Source organism: Pterocles gutturalis, unplaced genomic scaffold (genome assembly GCF_000699245.1).
Source record: "Pterocles gutturalis isolate BGI_N339 unplaced genomic scaffold, ASM69924v1 scaffold15832, whole genome shotgun sequence".
In the NCBI taxonomy this organism is placed as follows: Eukaryota; Metazoa; Chordata; class Aves; order Pterocliformes; family Pteroclidae; genus Pterocles; species Pterocles gutturalis.
Window position 1 is genome coordinate 51,532 of NW_010115747.1, and position 22,735 is coordinate 74,266.

The 22,735-nt window shown below is 37.4% G+C and overlaps 1 protein-coding gene across 1 annotated transcript in view; it reads left to right on the forward strand.

Annotated features, from left to right (window-relative positions):
- LOC104463106 (BRCA1-A complex subunit BRE-like) overlaps positions 1 to 22,280 on the forward strand; it is a gene marked incomplete at its 5' end in the record, with an annotated part of 40,289 nt that extends 18,009 nt beyond the window's left edge. Inside the window, 2 exons of the mRNA XM_010075296.1 lie at positions 3,649 to 3,802; positions 22,217 to 22,280. Of these exons, the coding sequence (XP_010073598.1) occupies positions 3,649 to 3,802; positions 22,217 to 22,280 (218 nt within the window). The remainder of the gene's footprint in view (positions 1 to 3,648; positions 3,803 to 22,216) is intronic.
- Between the last annotated feature and the right edge of the window lie 455 nt (positions 22,281 to 22,735).

The following is a 22,735-nucleotide window of genomic DNA, read 5'->3' on the forward strand; positions in this document are numbered from 1 at the left end:
AGATTTTTACCTTCCTAACCAAATATTACTGCTTGACTGCATGACTTGTATAAGCTTGCTAGTTGAAGTGACTCACTTACGTAGATGAAGTTATTTTTAGGGAGATAATTTGCACTGTTTAGAAGAGAAGAAAAAAGGGAGAGAGAGTCCTACTAAGAGCTAGATGCCTCATTATAGTTTACAGAGCTCGTGAACCCAACATCCAAGCAAAAGATGACTAAGCAAGGGGTCTATTGGTACTTTCAGGAATTTACAGACGTGAGTCATCTGCTTATTTTCTGCAGACATATCACCAGGGTACTTTGTGAGTCAGCTGTTATTTGGAAATAGTACTTGTATTCAGTATGAATATGTTTTTGTACTTAGGTAACTAGCATGCCAAACCAAAGCAGGCTTTTATAGTTTGCTAGTTCAGTTGTTGATTTACAAAAGCAGTGTGTTGTTTTTAACTGTGATACATTTTTCATTACAAAGTGTAAATGTTGTCCAGGATATAATTATGATAACACTTACCTTTGCCACCTCACATATCGCATGAAAGCAGATCTGATTTTGTATTAATGCACAGACTGAGAGTCAGATTGCCTATGTGACCAGGTAACAGGAAAAATATTCTTTATCAACCTTTGCAACTATGACCAGAATTTGATCTTTTAATTTCAGACCACCTTTCTACTGTTGATTACCAATGGTATTTGCTTATTTTTCATGTGCACTCCACACTCCCACACTCCACCCCAAATTGAAGCATTCTGTGCACTCACAGTGTCAATGGATGGGCATCCACTGCGACGGAAGTGAGTTCTTGCCTTCCCTTCCTACTGCTGAAATAATAGCTGGCTACCTTGAGATATGTATAACACTTTGCAACTCAAGGCTGTTTCCTGTTTACTGGTCTTTTAGGTGTGGTTGTGTTCCAGAATTAGGGACAGGTTTTTTTACTTGGTCTGGGCTCATCACACATCTTGTATTAAGGAAACACTTGGGTTAGAAAAATGTGAGTTTGGGGATTTTAGGTGAAGGGTAGTATTAGAAATCAAAGGTAGGTCAAATTTCTCAGAATTTTACTTGCAGTTCAGGATGATACTGCTGTTGGCCAGATGTAGGATGTACAATTTTAAATCTGATTATCTGATTTAACAGTTTAAGTAATTCCCGAAAATTCCTATGCAGGTTTTGGTTAATAAAAGAAGAAAATGTTTTCTGTTACATTTCGGTGATACCAGCGTTGGAAAAATATTTTTATAAAAGAAAGGCTTCTTGTAACGAATGGAAGTGTCTCTGTAGTGATAGCAATGTCTTTATTATTCATTTAAACAGCATTTCTGCTGGTAGATACTTTCTCTTAAGTGCAAACCTTTAATTTTAGGTAACAGGAAGAAAACTGCTGCTGCTTGCCCTGGTTATGTAGACAGAGGTTTTCAAAGGAAAGTTAATGCAAGTTTGAGATTCTCAAGTAAAAGGTTAAGTATAAGGACTGAACTGTTACTCGAGTGTTTTGCTAAAGGTTGTTATTCCTTTCACACAGTGATAAAATACGCAAGTCTACAGAGTAGTTTTCCTTTAAGGAAATAGTACATAAGAAAGAAGAACAGAGTTTAAGCACTCAGAACTGAAGAAGTGTTTTTATAACGTTAAAACAGAGAGCCTGTCTCCTTGCTTCATACTCTTCCATGGTGCCGTCCTTCTGAGGCTGTGGCACACGCGTACCGTTTGCAAGGGGAGGAGACAGCTTGCTTGTTGATAAATGGCCTCGATATGCCAATGTTTTTCAGGGTTGTTATTTAATAATCATGTTATAAAGAGGAATTTGACAGAGCAATCTTTGAGTCTAACCTTTGTTACAGTGGTGATCTGCCCTCAAATTAGCAGAACTCTACCCATGTCATTACTGCTTAAGTATCTGCTGGAAGCTGCTGCGTGAGCTGAGTCACCAGGACTCCGGGAGCTACCACGTGTAGCTCAGACACTGGGTCATGAACTGAGCAAATGATGTCGGCTACGGTGATCAGTTTTATTTTGAGACCACAGCTGGAATATCACGTTCAGTTTTGTGTACTTCATGCCTGCAAATGGTTTTGCTTCTAGAGCTTGGAGAGTAATTTAAGGAAAAAGGAGCTAGGTTTGGCTGGTGCTCTTCCAAGTATTCAAATATGATTAGAAAAATGGAAAAATGAAGGGACTAGCAGGATGACAGCATGGGATCTAGAAAAATAAAATCTGTCTTATGCTGATATCTCAGTCTATGAGCAGAGATTTCAAAGGAAGTGCTGGAATCTCTGTTCCATGAAGTTTTTAAAAGTAGAAAATACAGGACATTACCAAGCATACTGGAGGGGAGATACAGGACTAAAGCCTAAGGATGGCTTTAGTCCTGTAATGTTCCTTTCCCTTTCTTCAAATTCTGTTTGTACTGATTTGCCACTTGCTTTGATTCCTACTTTAGCTATTACAACCTGTCTTAACTTAGGAGTCTTGAAAAAGGACTGTGAAGTGACAAAGAGAGAATACTGAGAACCCAGGCTTATATGAATGAATTTTAATCTTATTAATTTGTTTCACTCATTGCTACACCACTAGGAGAAATTATATAAGATTTACAGGGAGCTACTGTTCCGTTGCAGTGTTCTTTCATTGTGCAGAATTAAGGAATTGTGATTTGGAGGTTAACAAAAAGTACAATTGTTGGTGCTTTATAAATGAAATCTATACTTTTAAAAGAAATGCACATTATTCTGTTAATTTTGGTGTTAGATTAGGCATTTAATGTAAGTAATTCAAATCTGTTGTCATAATTTAACTACAGATTTTTGAAGCCTCCTGAAATTAAAAGTAGACCAAGAAAATCTGCACTATAAATCTAGCAATTAAAATGTTAAAAACCAGTTCCTGACCATATTATTAAGTGTTGTAGACTATTTTATTGTTCTGCCAGACCTAGCTGATCATGAGACAGTGATAAGCAAAGGGAACTAAGAGGTTCTGATTTTTATTTTTAGGTAGATATTTTGGGTATTAATGACTTTGCAGTGTGTTTTTGGCTTTGTGGGGGTTTTTTTGTGTAGCAGATGATAGCGAGTTGAGATCTTTTCCAATTCATGTGACTGAATGTTTCTACATCCTTTATCAAATCATTTAACCACTTTAGGTCTCAAGACAACTGTAAAATTAGAATGATATTGTTTTTGATGTCCATGGGGGCACTAAAATGAGTTGGCTAAAGCATGTAAAGAGAAATTTGTTTCTTGAGTGGAAAGCATAAAGAGAATGTATTTTTGATTTTTTGAAAGGGAAAATTTAACTATAAAGGAAAGTAACTGCTGTTTTTCTATGACTAAATAATTATGGTATGAACATTATGATTAACGTAGAAATACACTAGCTAAACCGTTTTTTTTTAATTATACACTTTACAAAAATGTTTTGATAAAGCAAAGCATCCCATATAGCAGTATTGTGCAATCATTACTTACAAGAAATACGAAAGTGTATTTTAGAAGTAATCATTGATTTCTCCTTCTCTGTCACCTTTAAATCAATAGAAAAGAATGATATATTCCCAGTAAAAAAAATTTTTTTAAAAAATGCAATGGTGTATTTTTATGACTGTTTTTTTTATTTTTCTTTTTTTTTTTTTTTTAATTTCAGTTGATCTACCCCTGTACTTTCCTCGAGACCAACCAACCCTAACGTTTCAGTCTGTCTACCACTTCACTAACAGTGGTCAGCTCTACTCGCAAGCCCAGAAGAATTACCCTTACAGCCCCCGCTGGGATGGCAATGAAATGGCCAAGAGAGCAAAGTAAGTTAGATTGCTTTTTCCTGCTAAATATTCCATTTGTTACATGGTCATCTGTTGGTAGAAATTTCATGGATTTAACTGTACATTTCCAGCGTTATAACAGCTGAACCTGTTTTTGTTCTCATACAGTCCTAGCATTCCTGTATATGAGTATAGACAAGATACTTTATTAATCATGCTTACTACTTTAGTGCCAGAGGACTGATCAAAAGAAGACACTTTCTCCTAGGCGTTGTACAGGCACAGAGTGGTAACAGCCTCTGTGCCAAAGAACTTCCGATCTAAATAGACAAGATAGCTCCCAGCAAGAGTAATCTGCATTGCAGCAGTCAGTCAAAGTAACTCTGTGGTTTTGTGTGGGTGTCGGGGGCGACCCTGAAGGGAAGCATGTGAAATGGAGAGAGCAAGGAAGAAAAACTTGAAAGATGTGGAATAAGGCTGTAATAAAAAGACACTGAAGGATAGGAGGAGGTAGAGCAAAACCACCAGTCCAGCAAAGGAAGCAATCCTTTCAGAACTAGAGAAAGTTATCTGAAAGTCTAAATGGTTTGTTGGGTTTGGGTTTTTTTTTGCTGCTTTTTCTGTTGGCTAGGGAACAGAGGATCTGACTGTTTCCTCTGCAGTTTTTCTGCAAGCCCTGGGGACGCACCACTTCAGTCCAAGTATCCCCTTTAGAAAAAGATGACAGGACAGCCTCCCCTGAGTGATTCTGTTGCAAGGGCAAGTTGGTATGGGCACTGGTGCTCCTTTTGTGTATATTAGCCCTGTATTGTAGGGGATAGAGAGAGAGGATAATTTGTATATATACTATATATTATCCCCATATCCCTAGTATTATAATACTATATGTTATCTTCTAATGAAGCAAAACAGATTTCATCTGGATGGAGCAACACAGGCAACAGCCTTGCTGCAGTATTTTGATTTTTCAAAGTGTAAAAATGTTGGAACAGCAACAGATTTAAGCAGGCTGATTATCAGCAAGTAAAGGCATCAAAGTGCATAAATAGTAAGGCATATTGGGATGAACATTTTGAATGACAATCAGAAGATTAAATTAAATTAGCAAAGATGCGTAGATAAGAGTCAAATGAAAATAGTTCAAGCTGAGTAAATTAAATGAATGGCATGGTCAGAGACTGATTGTAATTTGGAAATGATGGAAGAAAACAACAATTGACTGAAGCGTTTGCAGTTTTTTATGATAATTTAAATTTTATAGGGAACATCAAGTGACATTTGATTTTGAATTTTGATGCACTGTCATAGAAATTTTTTTGCTAGTATTTGGTTTTATGACCATACTGTCTAGGAGAGCCATTTCTTGATGAAAGATTATTTTTTTTGTGTATGGACTTGTTTCTTTTCTCTAGCAGAATATTGGGAGTATTTTGTGGAGAGAAAAAAAAAAAAAAAAAAAAAAAAAAAAAACAACCGGGAGCATTTCTTGGGCTATAACTGGAAGCATTACTGTGGCTTTTTTTATGACCATACTACAAAATGCATTTATTTTGCAGCTGGAAGCTTACGAGTAACTATGTGCTGTCTGCTAAGTGCATTCATTTTTGAGTGGGTGTATACAAATGGACTTCTGTGCCCTGCACTTGAAATTTAGAAGTATTATAATGGTTCTTTTAAAAAACACTAAGTGTGTACACTTACTATCACATGTATGTTTTGTGAGGTTCACTCTTATGTTTGAGCCTTTGCATCTAAGTTTTACCCTGGATACGTAATAAGAGAAAAATGATGAGAAGTGGGGGAAGAAAGTATGCCACGATGTCTGAAATAACTGTTACTGAGCTGTGAAGAGACAGAAATGCTGCTCTAGTTAAAAGTGCTTTGCTTGCAGGAAAAATTAGTGATTCCTGAGTAGGGACCATAAATAAATCTGTATCAAGACAAGTATGATGCTATAATACATGTTAGCATATTTTAAGAAAGATTTTTAACACAATTGAGCAACTTAGGTAAATAATGTTTAAAATTTTGCTAGGGCTTCTTAGAATAGGTTGGTGTGTTTCAACATGACCAAACAATTTTTCATTCTACTTTATTTTTACTATATCTGCATTATGGACCAAGTATATGGGAATAGATGTAGATATATAGGAAAGAGTTATAATTAAATATATTAGTCCAAGCACCGTGTCAGAACATCCCAAATGAAAACAGAAAAGAACAATACGTGATTTAGCATCTGGAAACAATGAATGAAATTCTGCTCAGCTGAAGTAAGTTTAGGCCTGGATAAATCAGAGACAATTTGTTTGTGCTTCTAAATACTGTCCATTAGGTTTTGCTTATATGTAGTCTTTTTCCCTCTTAGCCAAATGGTCTCCCAAGTGCTTGGCATCCTTTGTGATAAAACAACTCTGTTTCTCTTTCTGGCCCTACTGTTCTAGGGCCACAGGATCTCCCACTTGACGTTCTAGTACGTGACCAAATTCTCCGCCCTTACTCTCAGACACTTGAGGGGTCAGTTTACACCATCTTCCTCGCTGTAGCTTAAGACACCATCAAGGATGGCTTTTGTTTGCTCTGGCACCAGCTGGGTTCATTAGCTGTTCAGTCACGTACTGAAGGAAGTATGTATGCCACCTTGCTTTAGAGGATATAGAAGCACCACCAGGTTTGAAATACTGTCACTCGGAGAGTTCCTCATCCGCAGATTTGGTGAGCCCTGCCTCTGTTTTCAGCAACTCAACATAGCCTGCTTATTCATGGGCAGAGCTGTCTTAAGTTCATGCCAAAGGGACTTTGATTCTGTGTCTAGCCTTCTCCCAGGGTAGTTTGGTGGGTCTGTTTATTTTTTTCAAACAGGTGAGCCCATCCAATTCCTTCAACTCAGGGACTAAACTTGAAAGTCTTGGAATCCTTGCTTATCTTTGTGGCCCCGGAGCAGAGGTAGGCATCTCGGAGCAGAGGTAGGCATCTCGTTTGAAGTTAGAACTTAACCCTTTGCTGTAGCCTTGAGACAATCAGTGGTAATTGTAAGTAGGAGCAAAATTACTCCCCTAAATACATACATATATAGAAGTAGATCATATGCATTCACATTTAGGCACATATCACCTAAATCTAAAAGGCAAATTCTCAATTTGGAGTATCAGTTTAGCAGTATCTTTTTCATTCACAGAGAAGAACTGCTTGTGTTCTTGCTGAAGTAATTGGACCAATATAGACCTGCCTGATAAGTCCACAAAATCTAGTTTCTCTTTCTCTGTGCCTTCTTAAGTAGTGTTTAAAATCATGTGGCACCTTTGAGGCCCACTGACTTAGAATCCTCTCTGAGAGATAGCATCTGGTAGTTGAAGGTTGCCATTGTCTTAGCCCAGGGATTACCCTCTGGCTTGATTTAATTCTAAGGGACGAATCAAGTCCTGATTAAATAATGTGATTAAGAATGCCTACAGTTTTCTTGTTTCTCAACTAAATGCAAAATTTTAAGCTGTTCCTCCAGCTAGAAACAGAGAAACCAAAAATATTGAAATTTTCTTACAAGCTGCCAAGATGCTGTTTCCTCTCAGTTCACATCTCAGGCTTTACCTCTCTTAGGTCATTTATTTATATGTCTGTGGCCTCCTGCATAAGCAGCTTCTTCAAAAGATTTGGTCCTAAAATACAATAGCAATCTTAAGAAAATACAGTAAATTATGGAAAGTTAGCAGCCTTGTTTGTGGTGTACGTGTGAAGTAAAACATCTCTGTGCGGTTTCCATGGGAAAGCTCTCTTGTATTTTGCTTAAGTAGGCATTCAAGTGTACATAAATGGAGTCTTTAAAGAACATGCAGACTCTAAGCTTGGGATTTTATGAAGGAACACTGTAAATAAAGCTTGTTTGTTTATACCAACTAAGTTCAGTTTTTAGATGCACTCTGGCCCAATTTCTGTCCAACCCAGTGCTGCTCTGTAAACTTAGGTTATGCTTCAGGGAGAGTAAGTCAGGACTCAGTTTACTCTTTTATCCTACATAAATCCACTTACTCATCATTAAAAATAGCAGGAGGATGTAAAACTGGTATAACAATAGGAAGTTGTTCCGAGGGTTCATACTCTTTTTTTCAAGGTGGCTGATAAAACTGGTTTCTGAATAACATTGTTGTCCCGGGCCATTCACCGGTGTTTGCTGAATGTGGTGTTAATTTTACATGTCCCTCAGGACACTGTAAGGGTGAAAGCTGAAAAAGGGCTCAAGTGCTCTCAACTGTATATTGGCTGTTGCCCTGACATAAGGTCAAGTGCAGTTTAAGATTATATGCAGACACATCTTGTGCGAATTACGTATGTATCACCAGCGTGGCTGCAGCTATGGTTCGTGCTCAGCACAAGCGTGCTGTGATTAGAAAGTGTCAGGCTGGTGCACTGGGCTGTAGCATTTTCATCCTCATCAATACTTTTTCCTTAAATATCGTCAAATTAGATGTATGCCATGTGAAGACGCTAGTTGCTCTTTGACTGAAATTGTTGCCTTAAGCTTTAATGTTCCCTGGTAGGGAGAGGAAATGCATCTATTGGTCTAATAAAAGGATATTTGAAAAAAAAAAGGGGGGGGACAACTGTTGTGTTGCTGTTTAGACAAACTCAGTTGTAATGTATCAAAGACTTGCTGTTGTATTCAGTAAATTTCGAGTGCCCTAATGATTTTTTTTTTTTATATTGACATTAACCAGTTTTTCAACTCATCCATTTTTTTATTATTAAGTCAGAATTCTTTCACGTTTAGGCAGAATATGCCTTACTACATTTTGGATACTTTTAAAGTAGCAAGTTTCTTTATTTCCGTGAAACATTTGTTTTCCACTTATGCAACCTTGGATCTCATTATAAAGTTTACATGTAAACACTGCACCTTTTTTATAATCCTCTCCCTTTCATAGGTGTAATTAAGCTAATAAATAATTTGATATTATTTTGTTTGTATTTCAGTATTTTTCCTGCTTGTTAAAGTAGTGAATTGTATTTTCATGTATTGTATGATTTTCGTGCATGTTACGCATCTTTAAAGAGCGGATTTCCGAAAACTAACGTGTTTGCATCTACATATCCTCTCCTCACAATGCCTTTTTCATTACTGTCTTTGGCTCTGTTGCATGTTACCTTACACTTAAAAAGAAATTTAGAAGAATGAGAGTAGGGAACAGAAGCAGAAAACATAGGGATTATCATCCTTCCCTATGTGTGGGTATGTCTGTGAACATTTGCAAGGCTCAGAGGATCCTCCTGGATAGGAGCAGTGGGGTAGGTACCAACTAAGAGGTGAGGTGCTGAGCTGGGTCACTTGTTTAACTTTGGTTTTTGATAGTCTCACATCAGAAACCGAACAAAAGTGATTTCTTTGCCTGAAATCAAGTAAGGCTGCCATTTTGTTGCCTCCGGTGGGATCTCTTCCAGAACACTAAAGGACCAATATGCTGAGACAGTCATAGTGAGGAGGGAAGTGGCGACCCAGCTGTGTGAAGCTTACAAATAAGTTAATTTGATTTTACAGACCATTAAATCAAAACTCTTATTTTCTGTGAAAGTGTCAGCTGATCAGAATTATATGTGAAAAGTAGAAAGACAATTGGAACAAATTATTTTTTGTTAAAATACTGAATGATTGCATTTGTCCTTGTAGCATGTTCTGCAGTTGATTTACCAGAAAACCTTAATAACAAAATTATTTTGGTTGTATTATATAATAGGCAAAATAGATACAGCTTTTAATTACAATTTTCCCAGGATATTATTTTATTTTTACATTGTTCCTCTGCATACACTACAACATACAGCGCACAGAGTACACATGATAGTTGCAATTCTTGAGTCATATTTTTCACGTACTTTTCTTTAAATGTCTCCTTGGATAATTAAGTCTGACTCTTAAGTTATGGTCTGTTAGTTTCTGACAGGTGCCTGCCAGGGATCTTCAGTGCTGTCATGCATTATGTGGATTTCAGCCAAGACAGAAGGGCCTGGGTATTTGTTTCTGGTCACTTCTCATTAAAGCTTTCACTGTGGGAAAAGAAAAACAACTATTTAAAGATGAGGAGTATAGGCACTATCAGAAGTGCATAGAAGTAAAATCTGTTAGGCAAGTAGTTTTTCTGTGTTTTTATGTAGATATTATGTATAAGTGTGAACTGTATATATGTGTGTTTTGATATCTAGTAAATATTCTTTCTGCAAAGAAGGATTCTCTCATATATTGACAGAAGTCCACAGAGTAGATTGGAGGAGTTGGCTTGGTAGAAGTGGAATATAATAGCACTTTGCTGGAAGACAACGCCTTTGTAGAAATTAAAGGCTAGAATTCAATGTAGGTGGTTCCTACATAACCAGGATTAGGTGTTCTGGAAATACTGTGATGAACTGTCTGATTTGGCTTCATTAGAGAACTCCATTATACAATTATCAAAGCTGCTAGATCTATATTAGAGCAGGGAATTATAGTTAGGAACTGATGCAGAAAAATGTCCTCTCTTGCTTGAGAGAAAAGAGTAGAGAGAAATATGTGGTCTTGGAAGGAGCTGAGGTTTAATAGCCCTGATAAATACTGTCACTTGGTCAATTACAAAATTAATAGCTAAGTAAAAACAGTAGGTGAGTTCCATGGTCTTGTCTTTTGGTTAATGTTTGTAATTGCTCTGTTTAAACACAACGAACAGTCATACCAGGTCAAACTCAACGTTCATTTAGCCCAGTATCATGTCTCTGTCAATAGGCAGTAGCCAATGCCTGTGGAAGAGCATGGCAGAGCATGTAGTCATGTTTTCCTGGCATGTTCTACCATCTTCAAGGATTTCTATATCCTGAATTGGTACATTTCTGTTTAATAGCCCTACCTAACTTTCCTTCTGCTTGATCACTTTTTGAACCCACATCACAACATTACAAAATTCTGTGGCAAGGGATAGCACAGATAATGTGTGGTGTGAAGAACAAGCTTTTTTGACTTCTTGCGTTTCTACCTCCTGCTAGCTCCAGTTGTTACCCCCTGGCTGAAAAGAGGCAACAAATAATGCCTGCTGATCCCCTCCATAACCTTCATGCTTTTATGAACCTCTTCACATTTCTGTCACCTTTTCTCCTGCTCTGCTCACTCCTTCCTTCTGCAGAACTTTCCCATGTTTCTGATCGCCATTGCCCTGTGTATTCATCCCTTTACTATTTCTATCGTATTCTTTCTGAAACAGGGAATTGCACACTACTCATTATACATTTGCCACACATTTATATGGTGATGTAGTGGTATTGGCTAGTTTACTCTTTTTTCTGGTTCTCATGACATCTGATGTCATTTTCTGCGCACAACTGGAGGTTACACTGGCATTTTAGCACCAAGGTCTCCTTACTGTGTGTTTTTTAGAACCTGTGTTTTTTGTGTGTGTAAAATTACGCCTTTTTCCTCACATATCTCCTTTTCATGTTTGTCAATACTGACTTTTCACCTGGTATGTTCTCTCCCAGTCTCCCAGTGCTGTGAGAACCATCTGCAGTTCCTCATAATTGTGCTTCATTTTTCCTTCCCTGACTAAATTGTTAGCATTAACAAACTTTGCCACCTTCTTTTGCTCACTTTTGCAGATCACGTAGGAATGCATTGAACAGCACAGGTCAAAACACCCATTTATGTGTGGTTCTCAGGTGACTTTACCCTAATAGTACTCATCATTCATTCCTATCTTTTTTTTTTCTTATCTTGATCCTCTCATGGATCTTTTCTCCTGCCGCAGTAATTCAGTTTTTTAAAAGCCTTTGAAAAACCTTTCCAAATGCCTGCAGTCTGTGTCACTTGAATCTTTCTTGTCCACATGGTTTTGGTACCTTAAGAAAATAGGGGACTTGTGAAGCACAGGTTTGACTCCTAACCAATATATCATATTTTTTCACATCCAATAATTTGGGGCTTTTTATAAATTTATGGTTTCTTATAACAGTTACTACTAATTCGTAAGGTACAGGCATGAGATTTACTGGTCCTCAGTTCCCTCTGTCCTCCCAGACCTTTTTTTAATTGACATCACACTTCTCTGGTACCAAGCTGTTTTAAGCATGAGGTTACAAGCTATTAAAATTTAACTTTCTGACACTTGAGTTTCTCTGTAATTCTGAGATGATACTATCAATTCTGATTTGCTTATGTGTGTTTTTGTTGATTTGTTTGTCACCTTTTTGGCTGACATTTCTGCGCGAGTCAGATCTAGATCTTTCAGTACATCCCTTGTAAAGCAAGGTTCTGGTGTGGCAGCCTCTTTAAGCACCTCTGTGGTGAACTTGGATGCAAAATCATTTTATTTATTCTTTGTGACTTTTTTCTTCTGAGAATTCTTTTTACTCTTTGACTGGCTTTTGTACTGTTTGACAAGTTTTTATTTGTAGGGCCACAACTGATTTGTTCCTCAAATTGATTTTTCATCTGCACTACTCTGCTTTAGCATGTAAGTTTTAAGAGTTTATTCTTGTCTGTTTTCCCCACTTGGAGAGGTATCTGACCTTCTGAGAATTTTCTCTTGCTTCTAATAACAAATATATATTTTAAGTAGAGAAGAGAAATAACTTCTTTAATATGTTTTATATAGTCACAGATGTATGGCATCTCATCCCTTTTCTTCTGACTGGTTTGTCTCAATGAATATCCAAGGAGGTTTCTTTTATGTTTTGGTATGTTGCCTTTGGCCTCCGTTGATAAGCGATCTGGCAAAGCAAAGTGGATGGCATGATGAAATAAGTCCTTTTACCTGCAAGCAAACTTTGTTTTCAGGGATGCTGGTTGTCAGGCTTGTTGTGGATACATCTGTGGTGTAAGCCTTCAATTCTGTCTCTGAAGTGCAATTAAGGGATTCAATAATCTCTTAAGGATCATTCAAATTCTATTATTACTTCTGTGATCTCCTCTCTTCTTGAATCTCTACTCTTGTCTTTCCTTACAAGCCTCACTCCTGAACGTGGTTTTGCCCAGTCTTTTCTGCTTTCTGCTACTTCTTATATTGTCCCTGCCTTCCCCCCTCCTTATTTCATCTCAGTCTTTACCCTGCCTTCTATACTTAGAAGAGATTCCTAGTTGCATCTTGTCTGACATTGACTCCCTCCTTCAAATCTACTAAATAATTTGCTAAGTTGCTCTCCAACAGAAGAGTTCAGCATGCACTTAGGTATCCTGGTTTAGGAGGAAATAATAGGTATCTTGTATAAACAGTATCTCTTTAAGAAGTTAACCTTTACCTGGAGTGGAAAAATATGGCCATGGCACTTCGGCAAATAGGAAAAATAGAGCAGGCTTGTCACACTGCAGCTCATAGGACTGGAAATTTCCTGTGAATTAGCACTGTATTTAAAAAGACTGTATGAAGATTGAATTTTTCCGTGATGACTTTGGAATCATTCTCATGATCCACTGGTAAGGAAGTGGAGTGACCGTGCTGTGACAGAGATATTCCAGTGCCCCCTTCGCAGACACCCGCTACCCCAGCACTGAGTAATCCCCGCAGGGAAAATGGAAGTTAAGAAAGCAGAAGCAAGATTTGCTGTGATCTAGAGACCACAAGCCTTCGTCTGACTGAAGCAAGTCTATTTATGTACATTGTGGAGAAGGTGAAGGAAGTGAAGTGTTTATCTCTTGAACTGGCAAGCAGAAGGCTTTGATAAAACTGTTTCAAAGTGAGAGGTTCATTTTGCTATGTATGTTTTGGGACACTTAGAGCCACTGTGTTTGTGAGATATTTCTGTGCAATACACCTTCGTAAATTCCTTTATATCTGTATCAGAAACCTATGAGAGAATAAATCCCAGAATCTTGATTTCCAGATCATTCAAAAAGTTGTTTGCATCATTCCTGGCCTTGGTCTATATGCACTGAGTATGTCCGGTAGCTGTAATTTTTGTCTGCAGTTGTCAGTAAAGGTCCATGCATTTGAGAGCACGTATATTCTTGGAACCAAATTACTGTCTTTTACAACGTGATGACCCTACTTCTACTGCTGCTTTAAAGTAAACATTAATTGCCAGCCTACATGATGATCTACAGTCCTGGCTCCACAGCAGTTCCCTTCCTTTCTATTTTGCCTTTAGCCAGGTTGTTATATTTGTGGTTGTTTCATGATTTGAACAGATGTCAAGATTCATTTTGCTTTATGGTAGCATAAGCAGCAAAGTCATCTTAATTTTTAGAGCAGAGCTATGTTGAATTCTTGACTTTATTTATAAAATCAACTGATATCATAGTTTTTTGGAACAGAGACACAAGTGTATAACCAAATTAAAATTTGATTTTTGTTTCTGTTTGCTTCATGTGGAGTAAAGCCACCTGTTATTTCTGCAATCACCTAACCATTGAAAAACATGTCTAAATATAGCCATTTCTTGTACCTTTCTGTGTTACTTGAATCAGAAATGGTAATCACTCCAACAAAAACTTCTGGAGGAAAAAGACATCGTTAGTAAAATACAGAAAAAAGCTTTTGGATGTGAGTGAAGTTTAAACATTAAACTTGATATGTGTACTTGGTTTCCCTAGTTCTACTACTTCTGTTTCCTGTTATGGTCTTGGTAACGTGTTTTGCTTTGTTTGTAATTTTGGAGATTACTTTCTGTGATGTAATATTATGAACTGAGCTGCAGGCAACAGTACATCTTAAAAATCAGCTTCCCACTGCAGACCTCCAGCTCTCTTGATGCTTGATTACTGTCCTGTCCATCAGCCTGGCTGTACAGTCAGTGCCTTGTGTAGACTGGCAGGTGGAAGTGGACACAGGAGGTTTAAAAAACTCCTTGTAGGTAAGTTGCAGCAAAAGGAGGTAGAGAGATAGAAATATTAGGAGAGAAGGAGATTACGTGATGAGTTTGTTTGGCACCCATAAAAAAAATTGCTAGCAGCATAATGGCATTGTGTGCTGACTTCTTTGTACATGTGTATGTTTAGCCAGTTACAGTAGCAGTAATTTAAGAACTATTGTCTTGCTGTTTTATAAACACTTCAGATGTTTGCTTGGCATTGCCAGTTTTGGAGATGTATAAAGTCGAGAACTGTATAGACATTTTGTTTCACATAAAAGCAAAATATTTGCTATAGATAAAGCTGCCTAGTAAGGAAATTCTAAACCACATCCCAAAGAGCATACCATGAAGAAGCTTAGTTTAGAAACATGAATATGTGCCAAGTATCATTACGTATATTTGAAGCGATAAATCCTGGAAGGTCCCTTTATTGTTCTGCTGCTGTACTTGGATAAGTTTTAGTGATGTTTGCATTCGAACAGTGGTTTAGAAGTGCTGCTGCCTCCTGAATGCCTAGTGCGTGCCATAATAATCCTCATTTTCATTAGCTCCCGAGCCTTTGCCACTTGGCACCTGGCCATGTTGTGGGCCTGCCTGCTACAGCCTCATCCAAGCTACGCAACCAAAAGTTAGTGCTGAGAACCATTTGTTGCTTCAATTGTCTTAATATCTTGGAACTGCAGAGGCAGATAGTTTGTACTAGTGATCATTTTCTCCTAATAGTGGTGTCATAAAATGTCTGGTGTAGAATTAGTCTCCTGTTACCCCAATATTATCCCAAAGCAGGAGACTGGGTTGTCCTCCTCTGTCAGGAGTGTTTGTGAGTCTTGGTGAGGAATGCTGTGGAAGTGACTGTGGATAAATAGGCAACATAGTTCACCCAATGGAAATACGTTTTTCACTACATTATATATAGTAGAAATAGCAATAAGTTTAAATGTCTCGCGTCTGAGTTTACAAGGAAAAAACTATGCCTTGAACGCTGGCATGAGGCATGTTAAAAGAATGAGCTTTCAGTAGGTTTCCACACTTTTGTGTCCAGCCCTTGTTAAATGCAAGGCATAGAGGTGCAGGAGGAGGGTAGAACCACCTGCTAAGGACTTGATGAGCACTCATATGGAACATGACCTAAATACATACAATACATACCCACTATTGAAATTAATTTAACAATTTATTAATTTAAGTTCCTTTTGTTAATTATTACTAATCATGTTGAATTAGATAGCTCCTGAGAAATTAAATTAAAAAAGAAAACAATTATGTAAAAAAAAAAAAAAAAAGGGAGGCTGTCATCTTTGATTTTGCTCTGTTATAAACAAACAGCAAATCCTAGAGAGTTTGGGAAGTTATGGTAAATATCTTCTACACAGGAGATGAATTAATAGGGGTTTCATGAAGCAAACCAGCTGGCTGTGCCTGTGTAGTCATGGGAGGACAAATCCTCTTGTCTGACACCCAAAAGGGATTGTTATAGATGTTCAGTATTTTCAAAACAAGTTTTCATTGTGTCAAAAGAAGTTGCAACAGGAACATGAAAATACAAAGGAATGCTACATATGCATGTATGTTCTGTGCAAAAATATTTTGTACTTAAAAAAATAAAAAATCAGGTGATGTTGATAAAGCCTGGAGAAGCTGTTTTATAGTTCTAATATGGCTATGCTGCTGAAATAATTTATATAACAAGATTTTATTGCCAAGTGTCAGCATAATAATACTAGTATGGGAAGAATAGGTCAAAGACCTCAAGAAGCCTCAGGCTGTGCTTTACTCTGACCTACGCCCTTCTTAGTTCCTGTTTTCACCTAGTTCAATTGGAAGAGGGGAGAACATTGCTATTCTAGCTAATTTATGAAGATCAGTCATCTCTGGACTGGATTTTTTTCTGTCGGGATTCTGTGGATTTGAAGAAAGTTGTAGATGTCTTGCAGCGGTTCCTTTAGGGTGCAGAAGGAAAGAAATATGGGATGCAAAATTATGCAAATCCTAGAGTTGCAAGTCCTTCAAAAGAAATGGACAGCAGCTGGGGCAAATGCTTGGGATTCTCAGCTGAACATAATACAGCTGAAAGGGATACAATTCAGTCCTCACCTGGCTTTCATTTGCCAGTGAAGAGTGTGCAAGGACAGAATACACTGCTGGTAGTAGACATGTTGCTGTACAGCTAAGTCTGTTCTTGATATGGACTATCAGGATTACTTAATCCCCTTCCTTTTCCTCCATCTGTTGATGGAAAAGGTACTTGAAACTTCCGCATCTTGAGCTGAAACACATAAAACATAGGAGTGCAATATTGTGGATGAATTTGAGATCAGCGTGCTGAAACACTTGGCACTCTTGAACTGAGGACTTTAAGGGGAATCTATTTTGTGAATTACTTGGGAAGATGATTCGTCACCCCGTGATGAATGTCCTTGTCCCAGACACAAAAAGGAGAAATCTCGTTGGTACAGTGTTTTGTATGCTTTTTTCCTCACGGAGTTTGAACCTCTGTGTTCTGCTACAAATTTCCCACATGAAGTTTTTAAGAGAAGTAGAAACACCTAGACAAATCTTCTGATTTTATTACACAATGACTGGTAACTAGAACACAATTGTATAGTCAGCCATAGCACTAGTCAAGCAAAAGCAATAGCAGGAAACAAGTGCGTTACGGTTTTAGAATATTTTTGCCATGAATATATGTGTTGTTTGATGTGAGAAAATTCCGCTACATAATTTAAAATTTGCGGATTTTCAGCGTAGGAATCTGAAGGCAAAAAGTATTATCGAATGGCCAGTGCAGATTTTCTGACAACTACATTTTAGAAACCCAGCATTAAGTTATCCTGGAAAAAACAGTACAATTAGAATGAAATTTCACAAAAGCATGTGAGTTCTGAGTCAAGCATGTTTTAAGCACTGCAAACCCACACTGGAGGATTTAGATATGTATGGGCTTCTGGAGGTCTTGTACCACAGCCAGTGTTTTATATCACCAGAAAACATGTAAACAATGAGTGATCCAATTCTACCTTCTTTTAGATACTTGCCATTTCCAATAGCAAGACTTTCTTTCCACTGGATAATAAGGTGAAGGAAAGATAAGTGCTTTACTCTCAGCAGATGTCCTTGAGCATAGCACCTGAAATTCAGTGTACTGTGTCGAGTGTATATAGTGGTTAACTACAGCAAAATGTGTTGTTTTCTGGAGTGCTGAAGAAAAATTTCCATAGAAACCCCATAACTTCCTACCTTGAACTTGGAAAATTGCCATTTGAGGGAACAAAAACAAATAGACAAAAACCAACAGATTCTTACAGTAAGACACTCAACAAAGAGTTAGATGTGTGCCTGTATGTGTATGAAAAGAAAGCAAGTCTTTAAACACTGTTTAAGCTAAGATCTAAACCATTATGAGAGAGGTGCAGAGCTACTATATTTAAGATGTAAATAATATCTGTGGACTTCATACAAACCAGTTTCTCTGTACTTGAAGGAGTATTTTGTGCAGTTCTTCTACCCTTGGTGTAAGGTCAGTGTGACACAGACCCTCTAAGAATGTGGTAGTGTGTTTCCCAGAAAGGAGAAAAAACATTGATCAAAAGCTGTTTTCTGCCATATGACACAGCCTAGAGAAACCATAGAACGGATTAGCTTTCTGCATCTTCAATGTAATTCAACAGGTACCCAAATTACAGAATTTTTTATAACAGTTCTTTAGAGCTGAAAAGCATATCTAGTAGATGTAAAAATAATATCGAAAAACTTTTGAGATACTTGAAAGTATCATGCAGTAAAGTGTCTGAAACAAAAATATTGAGATCTTTTTATGTGAATTCCTGTGGTGTAACACAGATCAAAGCTATTGAGGGTATAAATTTGTGTGAATAGGTTTATGTGAATAGGGTATGAGAAATGAATCTTTTTCCAAAGTGCATGTTTACATTTTTGGTTTCTCTGTGCCTGTATGTTCAGGATTCTGGAGTACGAGTGTTTCTATCAATTAAAAACCTTTCTAAAAGGAACAGTATTCCATGGGAAAGAGGCCCTTACCATCCAGTCTGCAGCAGAGTATTGTTCTTCAGAAAATTTTATATTTCTTCTAAAGTTATTTTGTGTAATCCATGTGACATAATATATCCGTGTCATGGTCCTGTTTGTGTGGAAACATGTACACTTTGACCTCAATGCCAGTTGGCTGGTAGATGAAACTTAGTCACTCAGCCAGTAATTGTTGCTTGTTCTGTTCTTCCTTACTGGTAATCTCTGCAGGAGAGAAAAAATGTCAGAATTTCTGTTTCACAGGAAATTCAAATATTTTAACAGGTGGTTTTGTCCCAAACTTCAGATGAAAACAAAAAGTTTTGAAAAAAATTTTGCTTGGAACATGTGAAAAAAGTGCAGTTAATATGACACTGTGATGCATCTCCTAGCAGTAGTACAATGCCTTCTGGAAGCAGAAATTTTGATGATTTATCCTGTCGTTCTTCATGGACTGGGTCCTTTGAAGAGACTACTCCTGCTGTTACATTTATGCTTACAACTCCTGTGATGCACCAGGGCCATGTCTGTGTGATTAGATACACCGTGTCTTAGATGCTGGACCACAAATAAGCAGGTTAATGTCAAACTGATTGTTTAGGCTCAGTTCTACAAACCAGAACGTATCTTCTCACGTCAACCCAAACCAAAGTATTTCATTCTTTTCCTTATTTTCCTGATGAAAACTCTGTAACGTTGTTACAGAAATGCACTCAACTGGGTAAAAATGCAATTTTCAATTGAAAAAGTCATGTGATTAAAAAAAAAAAAACTACAAGCTCTAAGAATGAGTAATGTCTTTGCTGCCTGTTCTGTTCCTTCATATATACCAAAAATAAGTCTTTTTTAATACACTAACACTTGCCATTCCCTCCTTATATGCAGTGTTCATTAATATCGAAGCAGTTTAACCTCCCTTCTCCTACTTCCCCATCTTTCCTCTTCAGTCTGTTAAATGTGCTGTAGCTGATACAGTCCCATCAAGTATATTGTGCTTTTGTATCTCTTTGGAGGGTCTTTTTTTGTTTTGGTTTGGGGTGGGGGCAGTAATTTATTTTGTGTATGTGTGTGTGATGATGAACCATAATTATCCAAATGTTTTTTACAGAATTTCTTTCATCTCAGAAACCTAGGGTGTGTGGGAGAGGGGCAGAAATGGAGGAACATATCCTGGGTAAACATTTGGTGTTACATTTGCTTCAGTCTGGACAAGACTACAAATGATAAGGGCAAACTTAACACGTACTTTGAAGTAGGGAAAGGAAAAAGCGGACTTTTACAAATTATGAAGTACTAATGGAATTTTTGTAGTGCATGGAACATCTCCAAGAGGTTCATATGAACAACCGCTGAAATAACATCATCCTCTTTGAAATGGTACATCTGATCAGAATGTAGGGAGGTGTCAGATTTAGTTTTGCAGCAAAGGATACAAGTTCTACTGCAGCAATCAGTGAAAAAAAAGGATGCTGGTGTGGATAAAGATGGTGTGGGAGAGTGTGTGTGGTATCAGAAGCATTCATTCTGGAATTTGCCTAACAGGAAAATAATTTAAATATAATGTAATAAGCATGGTTCTAATACAAAGCCTAGAAATGCTATAAAGGAGTAGTTTCAGAAAATAAATAAAATGAAAGAAAGTACTTCTGCTTATTTCCCATTTAATGATTAAGAAATTTTATACTTAAGAGGGAAGTTTTAAGTAGCATTTATCCAGTCAGTAAGAAGAGCATGTGCATGGAAGAAGAGTCTGCAGAGAAATTATCAAAGGGGAAAGAAGAAGCTACTTAAAATAAGCAAAGAGAGGAAATATAATTAAACTTTAGGACAGATGATGCAAGGATGATAGGTGCTAGTACTGACAATGTGCAAGTGATATTCCTTCAGCTAGCAAAATGACATAGAGCTGCCCAGGACATACATAGGCTACAATTTCCAATATATGCTACAAATACAGAAATGGCATTCAACTGTTAAGATCAGATGACAGGCATACCTTCTTACCTGATTTATGTCTCTGTGTGTGCCAGGACAAACAGTCACTTTTGTGGGCATAATTATGGGGGCTGCTTTCTGAACTTTGATTCGATAAATCAGTCTGTGTTCTGTAAATACACAGCACGATCTATATATGCTATAAAATGTATGTGTTGGTTTTGCTGCTTTTCTTTTACATTTCTGGGCTCAGCTCCGCAGTCCAGAAATGCTTATACTTGCTGTTGCTCTGTTAACCTTTGGACGGCATCTCGTGTGTGTTTACAACCTTTGTACAAAAGCTGACTGCAGCTATCTGTTACTTAATTTACCAGGCACAACTTCACAAAGAGAGGGACGCTTTCTCTTTTGTGATCTTGCAACATTTTTAGATGTGAGGAGGTATGATTGGTGTTCGGTGATTGCCAAAACTTCTGCCTGAATTATGAAATATATATCATGGTTGTGAAGATGATCAGCGTATGTTTTCTTCAGGAAGCATACCAGCAGAGAGATCAGTAACGTAGTGAACGTAATTCTCCCTTTGGATTTTTTTTTTTTTCCTGTTTTGGTGGAAAGAACAGGAGGAGGTTCTCCTTGCATAGAAATTTATAAAGACCAGTGATATGAACAGAATTTTTTTTTTTTTTTAAAGTAGAGAAAGTGAAAGTTTAGTATAGAAGGCAGTAGTCAGAATGTTGAAGAAGCTTCTAATAACTTGCAAATAAAGGCTATCATTGGGACACGTAAAATATGTTTAGTACATAGTTGAGTGTTTCTGTGCAATAAACTCAAAGTGCAGTTCAAACTCAATTTTGGATACTTGGGTTCAGCTCATTTTACAGATTTATGAGTCACTCAGTTCTTTGTAAAGAAGATAGACTAAGATCCAAAATATACAAACCACATCTTAATTTATAGAATAATGTTCAGACTTTCAAAGTCTAAGAAAAGGAATTACAGTTCATCCAAAGTGTTAGTATTTTTTTGCTGCATCTTATGTAAACCACTGGCATCACCAGTGACTCTGTATTGCGTACAGGTTTCTGTAAGGAGAGAGATACAGAGTTTATCTGCTGTGCGTATTATGACTTCACAATTTTCCTGCTCCATTGACTTGTCTGTCTTTGGTCCTTTGGTACCATATGTGAAGCTTTTGTCAACATAGGGGGAAAAAAACCAACTTTTTATCCCAGAAACATGGTGAACATCAACTGCAGCAGGAAGTCCCAGTCATAAAATGCTGCAGGCGGTGGCATAGCTACACCTGTGGCTCATCTAAGAGTTTCTCACATTTACAGACAAAGATGTATTTTCCCGTCCATCATATAGTTTATCTCTGGAGCTTTGCATTGGATAAAATATGAATGGTTCATCGTGCTCTTCTGACAGTGTCAAGTTACTGATGTTGACCACATTAAGAGGTTAGTGGTGAAGACACTGAAGAAAGAAGTACTGCTGGGTCTAGAAAGCTGAAGTGTATGGATCTGCTGCGTGCTAAAAACTTGTAAGAAAACCACTACCCGTTTATGAGATGTAATAATGGACTGAGCATGATAAACTTAATCTTCTCTGTTAAAACCCTGGCTACGTACATGCACAGAAAATATTCGACATTTACTCTTTCCTAACCATGCATTTTCTTTTTTTCACTAGGGCATATTTCAAAACGTTTGTCCCTCAGTTCCAGGAGGCAGCATTTGCTAATGGGAAGCTTTAGACAGCCTCAGGCATGGAGATGATACTGGACAGATCCTTCAGTCTGCATGTGTCCTGTCAACCCGCAAGAAAAATGCCTGGAAATAGGTTGGACTATCTTGATAGGTGCTTTCTTACCTCTAAAATGGTTTTGGTAGCTTCAATTTTTGTCAGATTTCTGAAACAAAGACCTCACAAGCATGCTTAAAACTGAGTATTCAGTATTCATCCTGTCCCTTTGCCTCTGCCACCACCATTCCTTTATGTATCCACTGGATTAAATTTAAAAGGGTGTGTTTTGAAATTATAACATTTTCTTGTGCCAACAAGAAGACATGTCCTGTATGTTAGGCTTTGTTTTCTTGTCTTCAGATGGTGTAAATTGGATATTTTTTTCCCCAGAAATGCTATGTAATTTGTATATTGAGTTAACATTTCCAGCTTATCCTAAGAAAATGTAAAACTGCTGTATGTACC